Raw genomic sequence first — 26,649 nt, forward strand, 5'->3', positions numbered from 1 at the left:
GAGGTAAACGCTTGAACCCGGTGACCTCCACACCTTCCTGTGACTCGCTGCACTTCCGCAGAAGCGCGACTCTACGTCACCCGCCGAGCGCGCGCGTCGCTCACCAAAACAAGCAGGTATCACACGCACGGGAAATATGCGTTGCTTCGGAAAGTGGGAGTTGAAAAAAAACAAAAAAGGGCAGCGTGTCCCTTTAAAAGCGTCTGACAAAAAAGCCCATGTGACCCCGGAGCTCCAATCCCAGGCCCCGCCGCTGAAGCAGCCTCTGCATGAGTGTCTGGCTCAGCGCTGCAGCCGCGCAGGAGGGGAGCCTCTCCTCCAGACCCTCAACAAACCTGACGGTTCCACGGTCACTTTCATGGCGAGGACAACAGCGACGACGAGGAAGGAGTTGTTGTGTGACTCCCGGGAGCCGCGGGACGCCGGGACAAAATGGTAGGCTGCAGACGTCCCTGTTTATTATCCATCTTCTCTCCATTTATCTCCGCAGACACTTAGCAGGCCCGCGAAACTTACCACAGTTCCTCAGATTCCCAGCCTTGTGAGGGAACTTTTTACACAAGTTGTGTCCGCCGCTGTGTCGCAGGGAAGGAGTTAAATTCTTCTGCGACAACAATGACGGACCGTCTGTCATGTCACGTTTGAGAATTGAACATGAAAAACCTTCACCGTGGACGTGCGTCTCCAGGTGAGGAGCCGCAGACGGCTGGTCCTGCGGGGTCATCCTGGGCTGCCTCGCTAGAGGAGCAGGATGCAGGGCTGGAGTAATAATCCCACAGCGTCCACATCTGGAGGCTTGGGTTAATATCTGGGTCAGGTCAGAGGGGTTATCTGTAGTGCTAGCTTCTGCTGGATTTTGGTCTCCTTTTTTTTAAACTAATTTATACATCCATCCTTGCATGTGAGCTGGTGATGTGCAGGTGAGTCCGGGGTGCAGGTCAACACATGCTTTTATTGACATCTGGATTAACTTAACTTCTGTTGACCCTTAAGTATATTAGTTATTTAATAGGGGTGTGTATTGGCAAAGATCTGGTGTTACGATTCATATGCAATACGTTACGGACAAGGATATATTTGTATAAGTCAAAACTTAATTTGTGTTTAAACCACAATATCTGAATCTGAACATGCAGCCTCTAGTCCTCAGTCATCGACAGGATCTTGCAGGGTTTTATTGTTCCTTTTAGATGTTGGAGGACGTAATGACTGCCGCCATCTGGCGGCCGGAAGTTTAATTGCAACACATAAATTAACAAACTCTGAAAATACTTGCATTTTCATCGTAAATTGAAAATGTATATATTTCATTAAAATATAGACTATAAATGAATGTTACACAAATAAAATGTGCTTTTAAAGTCAATTCAGTGCTATGGAATACTAGTATAGTAAAAATGCGTTGCTTTATCACTTGTTGTTTATATTAATTTCATGATGATCATTATCATGTTGGTTAACTGTCTTCCTCCTAGAACTACTATAAGAATGAATTTGTAAATACGTTTGACCGTCTACATGGAATACCTCGGTGATATCTCCAGATAATTAAATCCTCACCATGCTTTGAATGGTTGCATTGATACAGGAAACCTTTAGTGTTAAAACTTTCTGTCTATTCTTCTTGATGCTTTATCCCGTCATCATTTTACGCATACATTTCAGTTTCTTTGCATCGGGTCAAACCGGACCACGCAGATTAATCAAAATAGCCTTCAATCTATTTAGTCATGCCATCGTGACAGTATCTACTGGTTTTTTTACCCATCCTTGAGCATTACCTCAAAAACAAAGTCACCATGTGACGCGTGTGTCGATGCCAGAAATATTTGAAATGGCTCTTTATATGCAGAGAATTGTGCTCAGCTGAGAGTCTTTTGTGTATTAGTCAACTTGTCACTGGGTGTCTTGATGGTACCAGCTTCAGTTTCTTTGCTAAAAACTTTAGAAATAATCTTATAGCCGAGCATGTTCTTAATGTACTTCATTCATTTTCATTGGTACCGCGTAGTCTTTTAGACACACTGTTAAGAGTAAAGGTTATTGTATTATTACTATTTTTAATCAACGAAAAAATTCATATACCTCTAGGTTGATTAAGACTTCTACCTTAAACTTTCATTGTTTGCTATGAAAATAATAAATAATGACACAAGTAATTCCAGATTCTTTCTTTGTGCGTAAAGTTCCTCCATGTACTCCTATTTCCTCCCTCAATCCTAGACTAATTGATGACACTATATTGCCAGTAGGTATACATGTGTGTAAGTGGTTGTGTACTATATATATACTGTATGTTTGGACTTGGATTCTTGTCCAGGATGTCACTCAATGTTAGTAACTTGGAAAGGTTTTAGTAGCTTCCGCCTCCTTGATAGGAACTGGTGGATTAAAATAAAATGTATATATACTTTTGATCAGCAAAAATACTTGAAACACTGAAAGTGTATTTTTGGATGAACTCCGTTAAGGACGTTTGGTCAAGCTAACGTGCTTCTGCAATTAATTCTTGGGTTGTTTGTGAGGAGCATGAAGGCAGATAACCGGTGACGCTGCGATCCTGTCAGACTGCTGTCAGCATTGTCAGGTCCTGTGTCGTCTCCGTCCTCGCAGGGTGCTGCGAGTTTTACGTAACCCTCTATTCAGGGCATTCCTGCCCACCCTTGACTTTGAGGCTTTGCTGTGCCTCACTCCGGGAACCGTGTCCTTGTGACAAGTGCAGTCGTTCCAGGGTGCGGGAACAAACTCCAGAAGACATCTCTGGCATCCTGCTCTCCTTGGAAACCAAAAACCGCAGAGGTCCCACTAATTTATGCCCCTGAAATTAAGACGAGTGGACAACTCTGCACAGACAGTAAGGTCGATCCCACTGGGCTTATGTAACATCTCCTTTGTTCTTGTCGGTTCAAATGGCAAGTTCTTTTTTAATGGTTCACATACGGGATATAAACTGGTTCCTAAGCAGCCGGGCGTTCTTATTTAACCTCGGCAAGACCTTTATCAAATCGGTCCATTATCAGGGACGTCAGCTTCTCTTTTTACAGCTTGATATAAGGATTCAATTAGACTTTCAGTGGCAGCTTCTTCAAAGATGTTTCTGGCTTCTAAAGAGGATGTCAAACATGTGTCCAGGCTAGCTGCTTCCACAGTCGGAGAATACACAAACTGTAGCTGTTAAGGAAAACAAAAAAACACAATTCATGACAATTATGTCAAAAAATGTTGCTGCTATTTCAAAAAGTATTTCTCCCCTCTTCTTGCTGAGGTGAGGATGCTGTATTGGCTAATGCTTAGCAAGAGAAGTTAACCTTGGTGTTATCTCTGGGTCAAGGTGGTCCAGTGACCCGAAAAAAAACAATTGTGTTTGAGGTATTCCTTGTGTTGTCTCTGGGTCAAGGTGAACGACCTCCCAGAAATACATATGCAGTGGCGGGGCGCTCCTGAACTCTGTGTGGTCCCTTTTGACCCGATACAGAGAATCTTTGGGTGTACTCAGGAAATGAAGGGCGACGGGACGGTTAATGAAAAAAGGTGCTGTAATATTGTCCAAGCAATTGGCCAACATTAATCTGTTAGTAAGTGTGTAAAGATTTACTTGAAAGGTCAGTGTAGAGGCGCTACATGCAACACACTGTACACAACAATATGGGAATAGGGGATGCAACACTTTTGAGATTGGATTAAATAAATATTAGATAAACAATTACAATCCTGCCCCTCCGATCCGCCATTTTGACTTTGACTAACCTTAGACCCACCCTCCAGCAGATTGACCTACTTATGCATTAGATGCAACTTGAGAGGAATTGGGAAATGGTTTCTAGAGTAAACACACCTGTAGGATGATTTGATAAATGTCTTGACTCTTAACTCCTTAAGTAAAGGGAAGGTTTTGTCTAAGCGTTCCTAAACACCAGTCATATGAAATAAAGAATTTGCTTTAAAAAGAGAAATCACGATTATTGTCTGATTTACTGAAGAAATTCCAGTAATAATAATAATAATAAATATAATTGAATTTGCCTTTCTTGGCACTCAAGGTCACTTAACAAAGAAAACAATAAAATGACACAAAAACAATAATAATAATCTCTATTTATATAGCGCCTTTCTAGATCAGGGTCACAAAGCGCTTTAACAGCCATCCACACATACTGATGGGAGTAGGCTGCACACCTGCGCCAAGTCTGCCATCAGGGTAAAGTGTCTTGCTCAGGGACACAACGGCACAAGCTTGTCTGGAGCTGGGATTGAACCTGCAACCTTTTGGACTGCAGGCAACCACTCTACCATCTGAGCTATGAGGCCCCGTAAAACACATAATACAGATAAAACAAAAATAAAACCAGAAGGCTGCAGCGTAAAAACAAGTCAATAAAAGTAGGTCAACTGAAGAATGAAAGGGGTTATGAGGGGTAAGCAATGAGAGACAGGTGAGTAAAGAAATATAACAAAATGTAAGACTTTAACTAATAGGTCATTCCCGAGGCTCTTGTGCATCATTAAAGGGTGAAACAAAAATGGTCGTGGTCATTACAAAACGGTCATTACATGTAATGTTGGACTCCTGTTGGTGTTGAAAGTACAAAATATTCTTCAATGCGACAAATCCCTGGTGTCTTTCCAATCCTCCTTTCCAATGTCCTGTGACATTGTGATGCTAAAGTCTCTTCAGAACAGTGCTTTTATTGTGTGTGGGGAAAACTCTGCAATTTTGCCAACCCGGATAAAGTGATCAGAACATAAAGCAGATAATGCACAAGAAGATTCAAAAAGCAAGTTTATAATGTGTCTTCCAGTGATCATGTCTTCTCATTTATGTGCTGGTATTCTCCTTTATTCATGTTGCATCCATTTCAAATGAAGACTGCATCAACATTTTATTAATAATATTGAGACATAATGCATCACATATTATCCTATGTGAGAAAATTCACAGGTACAGACAGTAACTTGCCAAGAGCAATTTGGTCTTGAGTGCTTCAAGGACGTCTCCACAGTCATTTGTTAAGCCTACAAGAGTCACTTTAGAGATATAAGTTCTCTCATAAAAGGCCATTTAAAACCCTCCTGTCATCTTTATTGATTCGGTCATAGATGTTCTTGATGTCATTTTTTTTAAGAGTCTGAGGACGACGTACACGTAAAGGTTTCATGACTGTTTGATGGAGTCTTTAAAATATATATAACATAACGTTAAAAAAGTTCTCAAGATAAATATCAAGTAAACCATTTTTATATGTAGCACCTTTTCAGAGCCAAGAGACTAATTAAATGACATGTAAAAGAAAATCTTGTGATCGATACCTGGCTCTCGCCACCTTCTCTTGACATTTTCAAACAATCCAAACCACCCAAGAGCTCATATTCACAACTGGCCATCGATTGGCTGCAGCTGGAGAAAGCCGACGCTGTTTTTATTCCTTCATTCTCTGTCCTCCCTGACCTTCTCATCAAACGTACCCACTGCATGCCCACACACAGGCGGACACACACACACACACACACACCACATCAGAGAGATTCCTGCGATTAAAAAGCTCTCGGGAGTGAGTGTTAGCTGTGTTCTTTGTGTTGGCTTATGACAGACTTAATGAAGGTATCGCAGGGTAATGGCTGTCTGGTGTTGATGCACCTGCTCGCTGCCAGACACTCATCTCTTAGCTGCAGGATTTTGAGGGACATCTCTGGCATTTTGATGAGCTCCGTGCATTTGTGTTCCAAGTGTGTTTCGACACACTAACTCGCAGTGCTTTCAGGTAGACGAGGTCGTGCCAAACAGATGGGTTTCATGCTAGTGAGAGAGGTTTGTGTCGAGACTCCAGTGGAGCAGAGCTGTGTTGTGTGTCGGTGCATGAACGAGGAGTGACCACCTCTCACGGTCAGCCGTGCTGACCTGGCACTTTCTGTCCCTCGGCACATTGGCCCAACATAAACTTCCTGGAAGAGCTGTTGCATGGACACCCCACCCCTTATCAGTGGCCTCCACCACACTCAAGTGCTCACTGCTTGATAGCCTCTGGCTAAAATGTTCCTTTTGTTTTTACTCTTACATTGTAACATGACTTTATAAGGTCTTTTAAGGCAGTGGTTCAAAATCAAGAAGAGCATCAAATTTTAAATGGTCACTCGTTTTCTACCACTCATTCCGTTAAAGGTGGGGGCATGGTCTTTCCCACCAACTTAGGGTAGGTAAGGGTTTTCACAGCATAGGGGGACCTGTGCACGGCACAGGCGGGTGTACTGTAATGGAGGTCCGGGGTTTGGATAAGGAAAATGATGTGATGTTTCCTTGCTTCGGTGCTAACATAACGCTCAGTTTCGAGGGACTTGCATCGGTTTCCCGCAAAACTGAGCAACATCAGAGAGGAGCTGCCGGCGCTTCGCGATATCACATTTATCTCTATGAAGTTTATGTAGAAATCTTGTGAACTGCAATATTATACAATATACAGGCAATCAATAATAAATCCCACCTCCTAAGTTCAGTGATCTTATAAGAATGGACGCTGAAAACCACTGAGACAAGATGAAAAGTACTTATATGTTGCTTTAACAGAAGGGGTGTGAAAGAGATGAGCGGCTGACTGGAACTCTCGCGTTTGAGTAGCGTTCATAAGTTAATCTTACTTCCGTGTATATACTGACTACATAGAATTACAAATTGACAACTTTACAAAACGTGACACATGCATTACGTGAGGTACGATTTAAACACAATTCATAAAAGGGAAAGCAAAAGAACTATGCCACCTCACAGGGACGGTCCCATTCACACCGTAGGGGATCAAAATCCTAGTTAGGGAATATCACTGGCAGAACCTTGCATTCATACACACACTCACACAAGCAGAATTTAGAGTTTTTTGGTTAGCATCTTATCTGTATGTTTCTTAGATGAACCACTATGCCACCATGTGCCCTTATTTAAAAAAAAAACACTTTGACAGAGGAAGAGATTTGAAAACATGGGTAGTTCTTTGGGTCCCATTTAGTGTTGTTTAGCTTGCCAGACATTTTTAATGAGCTGTGGAACACTAGTACTGTATACTTTATGGCCAGTACCAACCCATTGTTGTTGTTGCAACTTGTTGTTGAATTGATAGAAATCTAAGAATTACTGTTTCTTCCATGTCCTTGCTGTTAGTGAGGCTGTAGCCACTATTTGGAAAAGTTTTATGAATTGAAATAAAAAGTTATTTAACACCACTGTAACTACTGTACCTCACCTCCTGTGCTCTTTATCCTTGTTTTTGTTTGTGCGTCCCAATTTCATGGCCCGGTTAACACCCATCTCCAGTTTATTGGCTTGTCATCTGTGGTTAAATTAACATATAGATAGAAAGTATTAAAATGTAACAGTGAGGGCCGCTGGAGAATGAGTCTGAGCTGCTCCTCACTGTTCAATTGCTCGGAGAAAAGCGTGAAGGGGACATTGAAGCTGGATTCTTTTTAAAAGCACTAATGCTCAAAATAGTGTCCCATGAATTGTTGGCAGCAGTCAACGATGTGGTTAAACAAGTTAAATGTCTTAATTAGGCTGCAGGGAATAAAATGATTACCCACAACGCTGGAAAATGGAGACTGAGTCACCAGCTGCTCATTTTGACACTTTCAGAAAGTGGCTGATGATAAAGCTTACAACATCTTTTTTTTAATTTATTATTGTTCATTAATCTTTATATTGTACTAAAGCTGTGTCTAAAATATGGAAGTTTCCATACATCTGCTATAGATTTTTTTTTTTTAGAAAAAAGAGTTTTGAATGGAATAGGTCTTAACCTCAATTAACATTCAGCAAAATTCTCAGATTCTTTTTTTGTCTTTACTCCCAAACACTCTTCCAAAAACCTGAATATTTATAAGCAGAGGAAAATTGTACAGCTGTGTTTTGGGTTGATGCACAGCAAGATTAAGAATTTACTGAACCTGTCCAGGGGAGCTGGACCAGTTAGTAATGCATTTCAAACCTGTCATTTTGGTGCAACAAAAGCAGGAGAACCATAACATACTCACCTTAATGTGGTCACTCCCAATGACATGTTGTTGTTCTTTCACAGAGGTTGTAGACGTCAGGGTTTAGGTTAATATCTCCTTTTAGAAAATGGGCCTAGCTTCTGATCTGATCAGTTTATGCCTAAATAAAGAAGATTTGGTTCATAAAATTAGAAAATTACAAACTACAAACAATATGATTTTCCAGATTTATTGAGACCACAGCTGTTACAAAGTAAGTAAGTAAGTAATGGTTATTTTTAAAGCGCCTTTCTAGACCAGGCTCACAAAGCGCTTTAACAATCAAAAAACAATACACAATTAAAACTATGTACTATTAAAGGCCAAGACACATAAGGCAAACACAGGAGTCCCAGAATATCAGGGAAAAGCCTGCACAAATAAGAATGTCTAAAGATGTTTCTTGAAGGAGTCAGTAGATCCATCAAACACAGAGAGAGAGGAAGATCGTTCCAAAGCGTTGGTCCGGAAGCGTCTTCAGGAACCATCAGTAGATTCTGATCCCATCTAAGAGCCCGAGCTGGTTGTAATCACTGAGGTAAGGAGGAGCCTGACCATGAATAGCTCTAAAGGAAGAATCAGAATTTTAAAATTGATCCTGAAAGAAAATGGCAGCCAGTGGAGAGATTTAAGGATCGGAGTATTGTGAGTTATTCTACTAGAGTGGGTCAGAATTCTTGCTGCAGAGTTTTGTATTAACTGCAGGCGAGACAGATCCTTCTTGTTTAGACACGAACATAAACTGTTACAATAGTCTAAGCAAGAAGACACAAACGCATAGATTACAAGCTCCAGATCTTGTTGTGGCATCATTTTCCTAAATTTAGAGATTTTTCTCAGTTGATGGAAACAGTTTCTGGTCAGTTTTCTGCAGTGTTGAACTAGAGACATGGAACTAGAGACATGTCTTGACATGGCCTAAGTCACCCAAGAACTGACTCAACCCCCGGAACTTTATCATCAGCTGCAATAACCAGAGTTTCAGTTTTGTCCACATTTAGCTGCAAAGTGTTTTCAATCAGCCATTGTTTGATTTCTAGCAAACAATTGACTAAGCTGTTCAGCCTCTGGGCTCAGTTGGATCAAAAGAGCAGTAGAGCTGGATGTCATCAGCAAAAATGTGGTGAGAAACATCCGGAAATCTCTGAATGATTTTACCCCGGGGAATCAAGTACAGCAAAAACAATAAAGGACCCAGAACAGAACCTTGAGGGACTCCACACAAAAGATCCGCTGATTCAGACGTCATTTGACGAGAACCACTGTAACACAGACCCAGACAGTCCCACTTCATCCCTCAGTCTTCTCAGCAGGATCTGGTGATCAACTGTGTCAAAGGCTGAGGACAGATCCAAGAGAACCAGAACAGTGAATTTACCAGAGTCAGCCGACATAGTGATGTCACTGAACACTTTCAGTAAGGCTGTCTCCGTAGCGTGATGTTTGCAGAAGCCAGACTGAAACTTCTAATGGATGTCGCTCTGATCCAGGAACGACGATAGCTGCTCGGACACCACCTTCGCCAAGATCTTGGACAAGAAAGGGAGCTTAGAAATAGGCCTGAGGTTACTGAGGTCAGTCGGGTCTAAGCCAGGCTTTTTGAGTAAAGGCTCCACAATGGCATGCTTAAATGCATTGGGAAAAACCCCTGTGGAAATGCAGAGGTTTCCCATGTTGGTAACCCAGGGGAGAATTACATCAAACACTTTAATAAAGAGCCTACATGGAACAATGTCTGAAGAGCAAGAGGAGGGTTTCATTTTGCTCACCAGTGCCGAAATATCAGCCAGAGTTACAACGTTAAAGGAGGACCACAACGTGGAGACGGGCTCAGTGATAGCAGGGGTTCCACACAAAGGGGAGCGATTCACAGAAAACCCGGGTTTTGCAGCGCTTATGACGTCACTGAGGCTGTGACATCTTTTGAAGGCTACTCTAGCAGTCACGTGGGTTACAGCTAGTTACGGGTACCTCTGGTGTAAACATCAAATTAAAAAGAGGAAATGAAAACATCTGACAACCACTCATTGAAGTCTAGGCAAATGGAAACGCTGATGTGCTGTCACACACACATCACAGGAAGGAATGTAGTGCAGACATACAGCATGCCCGATGACATCAGAGTCCAGGCGAGTTTCAGCCGCGGCATGTATTCTCTTGACTTGTACACCAGAACAAGAGCTTTTCTTCCTCGATTTCTTGTGGAACTTGCCCGGTAGCCGATGTTCCGGAGTTTCCTTGTCGATGTGAAACGGAGGAGGAAACGCTCGATCATAACTGTCCAGTGTGTAAAAGTCCTCCATTGACTTTCTGATGCTAAACAGAGAGTCACGATTATAGATCCGTAAGGCTTGAGGCATATCCTTAGAGAAATTAGAAAAAAAATCAGCATAAATAGTTTGTGAATCCACTTGAGGAGCAGCCGATCACAGGCCACACGGAAGCGGAAACCAAAGCTGCTAATTGTGACAAACGACAACACTTACCCATTATTTAATAAAAAAGACAAAGTAGTTCAGGAATTTTTACCCTAGAAAATTGCCAAACTTTACTTTACATTCGATTGATACAGTCTATGAACTTCGTACATGGATTAAATACATTTTAAACCTGCACCTGCTGAGAATGAGGTTTCTATTTTCACTTAAAGCACACATTATCTCAAATTTTTGGAAAATCACTTTGAATTGCAGGTTCAATTTCTCTTAAATCGCCTCATTTAGTTAAAGATTAGATTTGGCTGAGATTTTCCAGGTTGAGAGTAATTAACCATACTTTTATAGTAGACCTTTACCTAGTAGATTATTTTATTTCAACCTATATCATACCATGTCAATATTCATGTTGAAAACACCCATCAAAGCAATGAACAAATAAACACCTCACTATAAACTCTTCACTAACTAAATGCTGCAATGAAACAAGTCTTTAACAAAAACATTTATTCATCAACAATGCAGTGTCTTTTTGGTTGTACTTTTCACTATTATCCAATGATTGCACAGTGTTTTAGCCATGTTTGGTCATATCAGAAAAGTGCATGCATCAGTAGTACGAGCACGTGCACAGTGTTTATCTCATCCCCCATTCATAGCCACCTTCAATTTGTGAATTTCAATGCAAGTTTGGCTGCAGAGGCACTTACCGACTGCTCTGTATGCTTCGTCAACCTCAAGGTCAGGAAGTGCATCAGGCTGATGAAATATATGATACAATGCTGTTCATGTTGCCATGCTCAGATTGTCCATATTATATTCCATATTATAATATGTATCAGCGCAATCTGTAAATTAAAGTATTGTAATCTGCTTGTGTCTGTTAGCGCGCCCGTCTAGCAGAGCAGTCAGTTGTTGCCTTGATGACTTTTTAATGGCCGTCTGATTGGAAGCAGCCAAGAACGACGTGCCCTTGTCCCATCTCACTGCGAGAGTGTTTGCTCACCAGACAGACTATTTGCAGCCCAGTAAAAGCACCCTGATGCTGAGGTGCCAGGTGGTGCCTCGGGGCGCTCCGTTATGTGAACACACCACCATTTTTAGAATCATTCACATACAGAAAAGAGATTTGATGGGATTTTAGATTTCACAGGAATGATGAACTTTACTCTCACTCTGTGTTATCCTTTGCCTTACAGTCAAAAGGCTTGAGATTTCTTCTCTGATAGATAGATAGATAGATAGATAGATAGATAGATAGATAGATAGATTCCTTAACTAACATCGATCAATAGCAAACAGTAATGTGTTGCATGAGTGCAGAGGACATTTTTCCACAAAATTTCAAAGTATGTTTCATGGCACTGCTAACAGTAGCATATTTCCATTACTTTTGAACTGCTGAAAATACATATTTTTTCATGATGTGTTTTTTTCAGATGTTTCCACAAAGTATGTCAAAATGAAAAACGTTCAAAGCATCTTAATTTCACACATATTGGAGTGCAGCTGATGAGTGGAATTTCAAATCTATTCCAATGTTTGCTCTTAAAACTTCAGTCGTTGAATAGGAGTGAAGTGAGATAAAATACATTTCTATTTCTATTCTCTTTTAAAAGTAGTAACTGGGTTGAGATTAGGCAACAATGTTGGGTCATGTACTTGATTCTCAATAAAAGGTTGAATTAGATGGTTAAAGTATTCAGGGACAACTTTTAGGGTAAAGAACATTGGTATAGAGATTATTTATCAGATACATAGAGATAATTAATAAACGACTGACTCCCACTTGCATATAAAGAAGCTGAAGCGATTAAGGCAGTAAGAGACAGAACTGTCTTGTCATCTGACTTTTTCTGGTTCCCTTGTGCTCCACATGGATGCTCATACTCCCTTGAGAGCCTTTGTGCTGGGTAAGCCTAGTGAATCTGTATTCTGCTCGGTCGTGCTGCCCTGGCATCTATAAACTGATGACTCATATAATGTGTAGCTATGAGGGGTAAGCGGTGGTGGGCACTGCTCTCCTGCTATGCCCGTGCAAGTGACTGAGACGAAGGCTGACATGACGCCCACTTTCCTTGCTCTGCATGTCAGTCAAATCCTGCTCCCTGTGGCAGGACAACGGGTTTGCTGACGAAGAGTTTCACTGTAGTTTCCAGAGGTTCCAGTGTGGCAGAGTTCCTCTTGGCTGAGGTGTTATGAGGACCAGGTCACTAGTTTACAAAGCATCCACAGCTCGCCCAAATTTTGTCCCTCAAACCAAAGGGCAACTAATGTGAAAACTAAACTTGACATGTTGAAGACTTTGTCTCCAAGATATACAGTAAGTCCCCCATGTTTCCAAGTCATTACTTTATAAAGTTACCCGTCTGAAATCTAGGAGCTTACTTTAAGTACCTTATGACGTAATAATGGTCTTCACTCTTCCTCCAGCCAGATGTAATCCCGCCTGCTTTGTTTATACAACAGGTCCGTTAGAGGTGGAGACTTCTGGGATTGTAGATGTCTTTTCGACTGACTTTATTGATGCTGAATGTATAGAAGGTTATGTGTACTTTGTTAATTAATTTCAAATAGATTTTGTCTCTATATACATATTTTTTCATAAACATGCATTGTTTAACCCTTGTGTTGCCTCCAGTTCAAGGTGAACGACCTCCATCACTGAATATATATTTCCGAAAGCCAGGGAGGTCATTCACCTTGACCCAGAGGCAACACAAGGGTGAATTAATGCATCGACAACAGTGTAACATCAGCAGTAAATTACTGTCAGCATGTAGCCGTTTAACAGTGGAATGCGTCATGTAGTCTAATGTTAACAATAGGAAAAAAAGTCAGCAAAAAAAAAATGTTTCAAAGATCACATAGATGACAGAGCTTTTTCCAAAGACTTAAATGCAATACATGTTTTCATCAGTTGAATTTGTAAACAAAGACTAAAGAAATGTAACTTGCAGTTAAGATGCACTTAAAATGTAAATGCAAAGCTATTTGAAATTGCAAATTACAATTACAAATCTGCATACTGGAAATAATCTACATAGAAACTAAAATTTTCGTTGCTAAAAAAAAAAGAATTCTTCTCTTTAAGTTGTCAGAGCCATCTTAGTCATTCCATAAAAAATATCCTTTTAATAAGTTAGCTCATGCACTTCATTGTTTACTTAATAGCTATTACTTCTTATTTACATGAGAAATGACTACTTTTCAGTTATAATTTAACTCGACCAAAAGACGGAAACCTAAATTAAACCTAATACATGTATGCGTGGATGACAATGTGAACTCTCACTGTATCAACCTAAAAAGGCTTAATTATGTTAAGTTATGTTACAGTATTGATTGAAAACATTTATTTATAGCTGCGGTTCTTGTAGAGACATGGAGGTTTAATATGGACAACAAAATAAGTAAACTTGTGAACGACTTTTATGAGGTTATGTTACATTTGAACGCAGCTGGTCTTTATAATCTTTTTATATGAGGACTACAGTTTCTCACCCTTGATGAATATTTTTACAAACAAGCTGTTGAGATATAAAAAAAAGTAAAATCTACAGGCCCCCAAAGCCTTTCCTCTCTGTAGAACATGATCGCTTTATGCTGCCATAGTTGGCAAACGATAAAGTGATTTGTTTTACAGGGTTTTGATTTCAGATGACAGCACTTGTTGGTTACCTCAGTAATCCCCCGCTGTCAGGTTGCATCGCCTCAACCAAGATATGAATAATGTATCAGGAGGTATCTGGCTGAGAGGCTGGTTAAAGGTGGCGATGGCTCTAATGACGTTGAACTAATTCTTCCTGACATTTCAAGCAGGCGTGTTCCAACTACCTTCCCACTTACTTTGAATATACATCCGTCATTTCTTAATTATGAAACGATAAATGTCTTCACAAGTGTTCAAGGAGGTTATTAATCCATATGGAACCATATCTTTTCTCTTTTAATGGCCAAAGTTCATGACCCAACATTGTCTTCTCTACTTAGTTCCCAAGAACAAGCCAATTAAGCTGTTCTTTGCTTATCCCGATTAAGAAAACCCTTAAGGTTAGGCTAATATAGCCTTTGAAAATATCATTCCATGGGTCATATTGCACTTTTCTACCACTTATCCAGGTTTAGGTCGCGGGAACCATAGGTGAGAGTAGGGTCCTAGATGGACTGGTATACGTAGGGCTTTGACTTTTTGCTTAGCTCTCTCTTCACCACCACAGATCGGTGTAGCGTCCGCATAACTGCAGATGTTGCTACAATCCACTTGTCAATCTCACGCTTCATTCTTCCCTCACTTGTAAACATGTAATTCAACTCTTTTACTTGGTGCTGGATCTCGTCCCCAACCCGAAAAAGCTTCCCACCTTGTTCCGACTGAGAACCATGGACTCGGATTTGGAGGTGCTGATCCTCATCCCTGCCGCTTCACACTCGGTCGCAAACCTTTCCAGCGAGAGCTGAAGGTCACGTTCCGATGAGGCCAACAGGACCATGTCATCCGCAAAAAGCAGTGACCCAATCCTGAGATATAATTCAATTAAAAGTACAGTGCTGATTTCCATTTCATCTCCCATTGCAATGTTCTATTTGCACCACAGTATAAGATGATTTTTATCACTTATAGCAGCCAAATTTCCTGTCTGCAACTTGCATTTCATCTGATTAAAGCAGCAGCGGTTTGCCCTTGGGCAACGTCTGCAGCCTTGTAATGCGAGCAATGGCTTCATCTCTACTCGTCTGCCTCTTACAGTCCAATTTAGCTGCTCACGTTGATGAATAAATCTCAATATTTGAATTCTTTAAACAGCCTATATTTCAAGGGTGGTTTTGTTGTGTTTTATTTCTATCAACATAGGTGGCAATGTGTTCTTTTTCCTCAACAGTACGACATCAGATTTGCCAGTTATTCTTTTGACTCTCCTTAAATTGATTTCTTTAGTTTAAAACTAGAAAAGCACTGTGGTGGCGCATATGTCAGCCAGGGAGCTCATATCACATGACATAAATGAAAACAAACCAAACAATAAAAACAACTTTCATTGTTCAATACTCGTTTTGGATCATGGTAAAATGTATGTTTTATATATGTATGATCCTGATGGTAGACTTGGCACAGGTGTGCAGCCTACTCCCATCAGTATGTGTGAATGGCTGTCAAAAGCACTACCGAATTTCCCCTTGCGGGACTAATAAGGGATTCTAAAAATAAAAAAATTTTAAAAAAATGTAACCTATGTATGGTGACTTGAGTGTCAAGAAAGGCGCCTTTAAATAAAATGTATTATTATTAAAACTGGGTCGAGTGAGCGTCTTTGAGCCTAGCAGTGTGGGCAATATAGTCTTAACCACTTGGCCGCCAGTGATTGTTGTCTTTGTAGTATTCCGTAGTGTCAAATATATATTAAATAAACCATGATTGGCATCATTAAAGATCAACTTGATCAACCATAAGAATCCATATTGGAGGTTTAATTAGACTTCTTCTTTCCCTCCTTCTTCTTTGTCGCTTTTTTTTACATTTCCCATTGGCATGATCAGCAAATCAGCCTCATCTACCTAGACCAGTATTTTTCATCCCCCCATGTCATATCTATCCTCTATCAACGGTCCTGTTTTCACCGTTGTCCAGTTAAATGTAGGCCTGATGCTTCTCTTGTTTCTTTTCATCACCAAAGTTAAGCCTTTGACATGTCTAGATCATATTAAGAAGGGTCTTGAGAATATATATAATTTAAAGCAATGCTTTTATTTTTTAGTTTGGTACTAGGATCTTTGTTTAAAGTTTTCTGCATCATATACCTCATTATTCTCTAGCCTGGTTTAATCTTGCGCTTGATTTGGAGACCCTCAAGGAGACTGTAATGATTGGGTGTGCTCAGAGAGCCTTCTAATGGGAGGGATAGGGCTGTGAATGCAAATTTACACAGCGGTCAGACACGGCAAGACCAGACAATGCTTCTGTGGATGTCACTCCGCTTTGCATGAAGGTGTTCTCTTAATGTACGTCATCTCTTCTACTGTTTAGTGTGCGCAGCTCTGTCCTCACTCACATCCTGTCTGGATCGAAACCTTGCCCTTCCTGTGCTAAAATAAGCCCACCTTGGGAAGTCGAAGGTCTCGCTCAGAGAGTGCTGACTGTTACACCTTTTCTGATCCGAGAGCCCTGCAGCAACTTTGAGGGTGTTGATTTTTCAAGGCAACAATTCTGACCCGATTTTTTTAATCGTATTTATTTTCACTGTATAATTTTACTGTACATTTCTGAGGAGCACCACTGAGAACAAATTGGTTTGTTTGTTTGGCAAAGATCTAGGAATGGATTAGAATCAGTCAATGAGAGCTTCACTATAGAAATGTGCAGTATGTGATTCGGTTCTACAGGAAGTGTAAGATTCGATTTTCCCAGTTATTTAAGAAAAGTAAGAGAGAGTTGTATAAAAGTAAAATGGATGTACACTGGACTATTATAAGTTGTTGCTGTTCATATTATCGTTCTTTACTTTAACACTTGCTTTTTCCTTTCTCCCAGCTCATAGTGGAGAAGACCACAGACTTCCCCTCTGCTGAGTTCTCTCTGGTGGAGGATGTCGCTCTGCACTTCACCTGTTTAATGGGCCGACTGAACAACCAGCGCCTATTCCAGCCAGATCTTTGTGACGTCGACATCGTCCTGGTGCGCCAGCGAAGCACTTTTCCCGCACATAAGGGCGTTCTGGCAGCCTACAGTCCCTTCTTCCACTCGCTCTTCGCCCAGAGCAAACAGCTGAGACGAGTGGACCTGTCGCTGGACTCGCTGACGACACAGGGTCTGCAGCAAATCCTCAACTTCATCTACACTTCCAAACTTCTGGTGACCAGTCGCACCATAAGAGATGTTCTCAGTGCGGCCACTCTTCTTCAGATGAATGAAATCGCTGCCTCCTGCCGTGACCTCATCGGCAGCCACTCTTTGAGAAGCAACTGCACAGATCTGGCCAATCAAGACGGGCTCAGTAGCAATGACCCCGCCATGACACCCTCAGACCATTTGACGGAGATCAAGCAGGAGTCTGAATTGGGAAGGTTGTACTCTCAGAATGAAAACTGCCAATTTACCGTTTGTGTGGAAGAGATGGGGAAGCCGTCTCTGCCGAAACAGTACTACTTGAAGGAAGAAGGGTTCCGTGGTTCTACTGTAGTCGATTCTTTATGCAAAGTCGAAGCTAGTGTGCAGGGGGCGAAGTCCAGTGCGGGTCACACCTCCTTCAACAGGGATCAGATCATTGTGGAGGTCAATCTCAACAACCAGACACTGAATGTATCGACGGGGTCAAAAGGCAAATCGGAAAGGACGCCAGAGGAAGATATCATGTTTGCCCGTTGCCATGACGATGATGGAGAATCCGAGGGCAGCGCAGAGGAAGAGATGGAGAACACTGACAACGTAGATGACGATGAAATCAAGAGAGAACTAGCCCAGAGCAGCGAAGACACAGATGATGATGACGATGATGAGGAAGAGGAGGAGAACAACCTTAACATTCCCGGTTTGGACCAGGCTACTGTTTTGGATCGACCACGCAGGGCCACAAGAACCACAGCCATGGCAGCCGCGTCGCAACGGCAGACCCTCACTGAAGCAACCCTCGCCAACCAGCACTTGAGTGGGAAGAGAGCCCTGGACGTAGAGGGGCTGGCCCAGAAGGTCAGGCTGGAGGAGAAGCAGCATTTCTCCTGTAAGAAATGTCCACGTGTCTTCAACAACCGCTGGTACCTCGAGAAGCACATGAACGTCACCCACAACCGCATGCAGATCTGTGGCAACTGCGGGAAGCGCTTCCTGCTGGAAAGTGAACTGGTGCTACACCAGCAGACCGACTGCGAGAAGAGCATCCAGGTAAGAGATTCAATAATGGCTGGGTTTGATTGAGAAGCTAATGCTCTGAAATTAAGTCGATCAATAAAACCTATGGACCTCTCCGTCATCATCCCTGCTCAGTTCACCACAATAAGAAGTTAATGCATTGTCCCTAAACAAACTGCTGGTATAGAAACTACAATCGTACTGTGAATCGGCTCAGTCCACATTTTTGTGAGTTGGGATCACGTTGTGTGAATTATTATTATCATCATGCTCATATAAATATGGTTGAGTATTCCTAAAACAAATCATCTAGCTTTGAACCACAAAAATCCAAATTTATTTTTGTTTCCTGTCATCTGATAAATTGCTACCATCTTGTAAAAAACGAATCAAATCCTTTGTCTGTGCTGACCGTGACAGATCTCCCTCAATCTTAACTTGACATCTTTCCACAGTGCATTACATGTGGCAAGTCTTTCAAGAAGCTTTGGTCGTTGCACGAGCACAACAAGATCGTCCACGGCTACGCCGAGAAGAAGTTCTCATGTGAGATCTGTGAGAAGAAGTTCTACACCATGGCTCATGTTCGGAAGCACATGGTTGGTAAGTGGTAACTCTGGTTCACGATCCAAGACTTTGGTGTCTCAAGTCAGATGGTCTGTGCATGGAAATGTTAATTAATTCTGCAAAGATCCTACTGATGGTCTTGAGGCATTTTGACATTGGGTCATGTGACCCCAACTTGAATCTTTGACAGAGTCTAAACTCAATTTCAGAGTTAGAATAATACATGGGATGCAGTACTTTGTAATAACAACATCTATGATAGGTCAGTTGCTTTAGTTGTTAATTGTTTGTATAATTCAATGAATTGTTCATTCTCTATATATCTTCAGCTCACACAAAGGACATGCCGTTCACCTGTGAGACGTGTGGAAAGTCTTTCAAGCGCAGCATGTCCCTGAAGGTCCACTCTCTGCAGCATTCTGGAGAAAAACCCTTCAAGTGTGAGGTTGGAGCTCGTTTTTTTTTCAACTTCTGCATCACAAAACCTTCATCATTTTCCTGAGATTTATCTGCCCAACATGAGCCGGCTTTTAATGCTTTAACAACATTTGTTCCGTAAAGAATTTGGAAAACCCCGTCTAAGAAAGTCCCCTAGCACATCAAGAGGCTTCACATGATTATCAACGAGACAAGTCGGTAGCCTCGAGAAAATTGGTTTTCAAACTGGTGTCATAACCCTTGATGTGGTAATGAACCTTGTTAACATTGATGGACAAGCGTTAAATCTACTTCCAGGGATCAATATTTCAGTCAGATCACTGCCTGCAGACTGTAGAGTGCACATCATGTCATCTGAGACTTACCAGCTCCTCAGGTATTTCTTCTCTAGTCAACCCATGGTCCTCCATTCAGTCGCAGCCGACAGGATGTGATAAGTGCAGAATCACAGTCCCTCCTCAATGGTTCATCGCATGTATGAATCAGAAAGTGTTAGTTGTCAGAAGTCTGTGTAATAACTTCTGAATGCACATGGATATAGATGGTAAAACATACTAAGATAGTGCAGTGAGTCCACAGAGAAAAGGTGAGACGAACCCAGCGGATTATAGTGTGCAAAGAGTGTTTATAGAGTTAGATAATGATTTTGTTTTAGTTAGGTTTCAATTTTATCAACCGCGATTCTCACTCACCGTGCTGTAATACAGAGAGGGAAAAGATGACTCGGCTGTTTAGTAATATCAAACCAGCTCAAATATAAACTGTTTGACAATACGTAACAAAGTTTAAACGTACCGTCTTAATTTGCTTAGACATGTCACAATAGTGCTTATTATAATGTTACAAAGTTGTTTTTAGTGATGACACTGCCAAGAAAATCATAGTATTGTTGAGTGACAGACGCATTGAAAATGTAGACGAGGAGGAACGTGAAAAAAGACCAGTCCAAAAGAAATGAAATAATAAATCAGGAGGAGTAAAAGGGTAGATGTTTATATAAAGTGAGGGATAGAGGTGTTATTAGCTAATGAAAAGGTATGGGGAATGATTTAGAAGCCATGGACTGAAAACTTGGACTAATAATTGTTATAGTTGGTGAAAGGCTACATTCCTTCATGCTTGATTTCAGAACTGCAACGAGCGTTTCCAGTACAAATACCAGCTGCGCTCCCACATGAGCATCCACATCGGACACAAGCAGTTCATGTGCCAGTGGTGCGGGAAGGACTTCAACATGAAGCAGTACTTCGACGAGCACATGAAGACTCACACTGGCAAGTCACGTGACGTTTGATTGACAGCATGGAGTGTACTGTAGAAGTCACCTGCTCTGTCCTCCAGGTGAGAAGCCGTACATATGCGAGATCTGCGGGAAAAGCTTCACCAGCAGGCCCAACATGAAGCGACACCGGCGCACACACACCGGCGAGAAGCCGTACCCTTGCGAGGTCTGCGGTCAACGCTTCCGCTTCTCCAACATGCTGAAGGCTCACAGGGAGAAATGTGTTCGCGCCGACTCCCTGGACCCCTCGCTAGCGTCGCCCCCTCTTGACTCCTCCAGTCAGATCCAGCAGCCGGCCACTTCAGGGGTGTCCCACTCGCTCCACGACACACAGCAGTGTCCTCCTCTGCTGCACCCGATGGGGGCGCTGTCGCCGAGCCCACACTTCCCGCCGCCGCCCCTTCTCTTCTCAGCTGGTAGGATGAAGACTAACAAATGTTGAGCACTTTTCTTATTTCCCAGGATCATGTAGTACACTTAAAACTACACAACCCACGAGAAGATATTTTGTACTTCAATACAATAGTAACCTCAGACGGACATGACGTTCCCTCGCTTCTCCTCCTAACTCAGTTCCTGGTTATATTCGGAGTTCCCTGCACAATGTACACTGATTGTAGCGTCAAAGTGTTTTGGACCAGAAACACTCTAAAAAGAGGGAGTAATAGTTCCTCGCTAAGATGTAGCCAGCAATAACCAAATGCTGTTTCTTTTTGTCTATGAACATATTGTTGTGTACAGCGTTGCCAATAACCAAATCCTCTTATAGTTCTAATGTTATACAGCATTTATAATGGCTCCTGCACCTTACAGTTAACCCCCGTGATATTTAAAATGTACTCTTAAATGTCTCTTTTTTATTCATGTTATCCTGTGTATTTGAGTGTTGGTTGTTCAAGGCTTTTTATCCATGTGTACGTAGGTGATCGAAGAAGGTTACTTGGGCTATTTCAAAAATCATCTTCTACTCATAAGGCTCAATCCCGCACGGTTGGTTCTGAACATAACATTGAGCTTCTTCATCTTTCATCTTTAAAATGCTACTGTGGAGTGACTACACTCAAGTTCTGTCTACCAAGAATTCCTGATCCCTTCATGAATCTTGAGGAAGTTTCCACACACTTTGAATGTGTTTAAAACACCGTGACACTGAAAGCTGTCGTGCTGATCGTCCATGTACTTGCGAACAGGCTCGCAAAACTAAATCCCGTCTTTAGTTCTTAAAACAGAAGTGGTTTAATTTAGGATGAATCTATTTAATAATTCTAAGTTGACCGTCAAACTCTAAAGCGACTTAAACGACGATGAAGTGTCTTTTAAATGTTTCCCCTCAATTGAAGTGGAAGATAAATGTCAAGGCTGGTGGAGTCTGAGTATTTTTTTCCTGTAGATTCTCTTGTTTTATGTAGTTTAAACAGCGATCTAATTTAAATCATGTTTATTTTATTTGAAACCTTTCCCTTTTTTTCACTGTTGAGATGTTTGTCAATTGAATGTCTTTACATTTCATTGTCAAATGAGTTTAAAGTTATTTTTATAAGAAGATAGTTGGCCTTTACTGAATCTACTCTTGTGATTGACCTTTATTTAAATATAGTTAATTCAGATTATGAATATCACATGTCTAATGGCCCAGGGGCCAAATCTGGCAAAGGAAGAGAATGTGCTTAATGAGTGTTTGATAAAGGAGGACAAACACGGAGATATTTAAGAAACATTAAGCTGCAAAAAATAACAAAATATTGCTCAAATTTATACTCAAAACTCCTGTTACAGACAGCTTGGTAATATATGTTTTGTTTAATTCAGACAGCTAAAGTATTTTGGTCCCTTGTGGGATTGAGTTCAACAGCCCTGATCTTTATAGTCTGGTTGTTTCTTCAATCCTTCTACCATATTTGGAGTATCTGTTTTTCCTTCATCATCTTTTTAGTTGACACTTCTGTCAAAGAGGGATTATTTAACCCCAGACCAAATTAATCATATCTATATGCTTCACATATGATGAAGCAAAAACGTCCTTGTAGGTTTTGCACTCAATATCCTTCTTCCAAGGTTAGATTGTGTTTTTCCATCTAAGATAAGAAGATCCTTAATTTGTCTTTGAGGTGATTTCCTTGAGTCATCTGAGAGGATTGTGGTCTTTATGTTTGATGTTATTCCTCAGATGATCAGTCTCTAAATTCTTACTTAAGATTTTAATAAGGTCATTGCTCGTCTGCTTAGTTTGTCTTTAAGTCAATATTATTCATTATTATAATCCCCTTCACCTCAGTGGTGATTATTTTTACATGATTTTCTCTTCTGGAGAAAGATTCATGGCAGAGATGAAAAGTGTTTCACAGGTTGCTCTGTTGTTTTGTTCCTCCGCCAGCAAAACACTTCTTAAAGACGCCATCACTAGCGATTTAAATCATCGTGTTTTCCTTCCAGATCTGGGCTCTGCTCCTCTTGTACTCTTCACCACTTTACTTGACTGAATTTTTTCAATTCTAACAACATGGAATTGCTGTTGGTGTGGAAGCCAGAGATGAAAGTTGAGCTGTTGAGCTTTGTTACACGTAAGAAATCTACTATATTAAGAACTGAAGTGTTGAAATATTTGACCCTGTATAATGACTGTAGCTGTAGAGTTTTGTGTGCACATTTCATTCTGTTTCTTAGAATGAAATATTGTTCTTGCTCCAGTCACTTTGAAAAATGATAAATGAAGATTATTATGTAAAAATCTTCAATGGCACTTTTGACAAAAAATTGTCACTAATCTATGATAGAAGAAAAAACAATAAATATTAAATAATAATCTAATCTTAAATTTAGTGCATTTAATCGCTGTAAACAATGGTTTCAAATGGGATATTTTTCATTTATTTAAATGATAAATTAAATGTTAAATCAAATTTAACAAATATCCGAAATAATCGTCTGTCAGGTTGTTTTCTTTTACATATTCAATTCTATATTAACATTAGCTGAGGTATTACACTAATATGATTGACATGCAGTATTCCTTACAGGGTACAGATGTAATGGAAATAAACAAAACATTTTTTATCAACATACCACTCCTTGTAACAAAATGTCTGTGTTTCTAAAACAGATGTGTTTTTAAGTATACAGGCATCAAATGTTTGTTTTTTCATGACTAAACATTAACAATAACTAGTAAAAAGCTACGTGACTGTGTCAGTTTATTACCTTATTGATCAAAGCGTATATCAAACAGTCTAATATTCTTGTCCATCAAACTCCTTCATGTCTCCACTTTAGCTTTAATACTATTTTATTTCTCTATGAAGTAAAGCACTTTATTTAATGTCAATTATTGAGATCTGTTTCTTTGACGTTAGCAACAAAGTAAACTAGATCCTAAAACAAATCAGTGGATTTAGGTGCCAACGTTACTTCTTCTGATGCTTCATTGAAAATGAGCACTAGCTGTCCAATGTGATTGTAGCCCTCTTGTGGCAGTTTAGCGCACTGCACCTTCTCCCGCAATTTGCACTTTCGCGCCTAGAAATTTTAAACATTTCCGAAGACACTGATGACTAAATAAATAATCCAAATGTAAGAGCAATATTACAGTTCAGAGGTGTCAGCCAAAGTGGCACTTATGATTCTAAGCATCCTTTGTTTGGTTGTTTGCCTTATATGTCAGTAGAATGTTTTTAATAATTCAAATAACAATGTTATTTTTAGGTTAAACTTCATAGCTAATGAAAGTTGCACTTTTTTACCACCAGAAATAAAAAAATGTTGATTCAATCACAGTTTTTATTGCTTATCTGGAGGAATTTAAGTTAGTCTATAAACGATAATCTAGTGATGATAATCTAGTGAATATACTAACTATAGATCATTAAAATCAAAGTTTAATCCTTAAAATAGCTAGATTTAGCTGCTGATTCAGTAACGAAACGCACCATGTGTTTATTTTCTAACACGCTGTGTAGGTCAAGGCTTCTCTGCTCCTGTAATGAAGCCGATACTGTGATGAAAGCGAACATTAAAAGATCTTGTTTTCTTAAAGCACTTGAGCTAATTTAGCATCACTAAATGATATTATCTTGCTGTTACTTAAAGGTTTAACTCAGTCAGATGACTCTGCAATATCTCCATATTTAGTTGATATATTATTTTATAAAGCATGAATATAACTTCCTCCTTTCTGTTCTTTTCTCATGTTCACTTTTAAAAATGTATGATTCTCGCAGCTGAGCTCAGCTGTACAACACATCTGTCGAGATGAGGCCCCGGGGGCCGAGTCTGGCCGTCCAAGATATTTATAAAGTCCTATAAAAACTACACTAATGTATAAATAGTGTGAGTCACAAATGTTGTGGCTCGGCTGTCTTCTGGTCAAAAATGACAAAGGTCAATTATTAAGTTGAAATGGTCTGAGATGATCCTTAAATGACTAAAATACTGTATTTATACAAGATATATTTTAAATTCTGGGACCTAGTCCGATTGAACTCTCCAGCAGAACACTGTAGTTTCTGAGTACAGCATGTGTTTATTGCGTAGTAGCTATCAAAACTAAAGGTTTACCATAGGGTGTCACCTGAAGACATTCAAATAAAAAATGTTGCACATTATCAATTAATAAGAAATGATATTGACCAAATGACTTCTCCTCTTTTTCTTCTCTTTTCGCTAAAGTCTCTAGCGAGAGAACGGCAAGGTTTGGACAATGAATCCCTTGTGGAGCTTGATTTGTATGTCAATCATCGAATGTTTCCTAAATTATCCTTTTGGATTAGTCTTGTGAAACCTTGACAAGAAGCTATTTATTTGTTCACCTGGGTTTAAGTGAAAGACACTCTGTCTCTCTGTGTCTCACATTCGGAGGCTCGCAGCCAAAAGCTTGAGTCAATTTGGGTGAAGGTGAAACTGTCCTTGTCCTTAAATCAAAATTCATGAGTGATCGAGAGCCACGACGGCGACTCTGTGTTCTGCGGCGCACAAATGTTTTGTTTCTGTCAAAGGAACATCAGTGAAGGAAAATGACAGGTTTGTCTTCTTGTTTCCAGTCTGTGAGCCAAAGAGTTTTTACGCAGCATATGATAAAGAACGATGGATGGTTTGGTTGTTAATGAACCAGAGCTGCAGTTGTGTTGGACACTTTGTTGATGTGTTTGTTGGTTGTTAAAATGGCAACACATTGAAAGGCTCTGAAAAAAAAGATGAAACTCACATCTAGTCTGACCTTCACAAAACAATTTGTGCTTGATTTATTGCCAAAAGCAAGGGAAAGCTTATTTCCAGTCACATGACCTGCGTCACACAGACTTCTAATAAACTCAAGTACTTGCTTGTCCTTGCTTGTTCTTCTAAATTAGGTCTAAAAATAACAATATAATGATAATAATAATTGGAACACATCATTTATTGATCACAAAAAAATTATTAAGTATTTTATTTTAAGTTGTGGTCAACCAGAACACAGCTAGCTATGATGCTAACTTTACATATGACGAGTCAACATAAAAACATAGATATATAATCTCAACCTTAGTTACTACTTTGCAAAGTATGATAGAGACGTGATGTGCATACGAGGTGTAAAGATTTCTTCTTTGGGTCACACAAATTGATAGAAATCTAAATACCACGAAACCTGTCTATTCAACCCTGTTAGTACTGACCATGTGTACAAGTCCATGAAAAATACTGAAGCCAACAAAAACGCTAGTTTCTAGAGGTGCTAATCACATTGTATTTCTGTCTTTCCTGTGCTGTCGACTGTTGTTAACCGTCTGCCACACAACTGAGTCAAGACTCATGATGACATCATTTCAATATTAAACAATATAGAAAAATAACGCCGCTTGTGTTTTGTTATTTTAGTTCAAACCTTTGCATTTGTTTTTGCTACACAAACGCACACTTTTTAAAAATCACTCTTGTAACACATTTGCCCTAGAAACAAACCTTACTTTATACCAGTGTTCTTGTAACTCTTGCCAGATGTATCGTAGTGATGATTATAACTAGTCTTTACTCTCATGTAATAAAATGGAGATAATGTTAACATATTGGGGGAAAGTGCATGAGCTTCATTGATT

The 26,649-nt window shown here is 40.2% G+C and overlaps 1 protein-coding gene across 1 annotated transcript; it reads left to right on the forward strand.

Annotated features, from left to right (window-relative positions):
• The first annotated feature begins 317 nt into the window (after positions 1-317).
• zbtb47b (zinc finger and BTB domain containing 47b) lies at positions 318-26,455 on the forward strand. Its single transcript, XM_087789897.1, has 6 exons — positions 318-435; positions 16,981-18,327; positions 18,750-18,897; positions 19,191-19,306; positions 20,429-20,573; positions 20,641-26,455. The coding sequence occupies exons 1-6, from the start codon at positions 433-435 to the stop codon at positions 21,021-21,023; spliced, it is 2,142 nt and encodes a 713-aa protein (XP_087646023.1). The 5' UTR covers positions 318-432; the 3' UTR covers positions 21,024-26,455.
• Positions 26,456-26,649: the final 194 nt, after the last annotated feature.

Source organism: Callionymus lyra, chromosome 4 (genome assembly GCF_982586985.1).
Source record: "Callionymus lyra chromosome 4, fCalLyr1.hap1.1, whole genome shotgun sequence".
In the NCBI taxonomy this organism is placed as follows: Eukaryota; Metazoa; Chordata; class Actinopteri; order Syngnathiformes; family Callionymidae; genus Callionymus; species Callionymus lyra.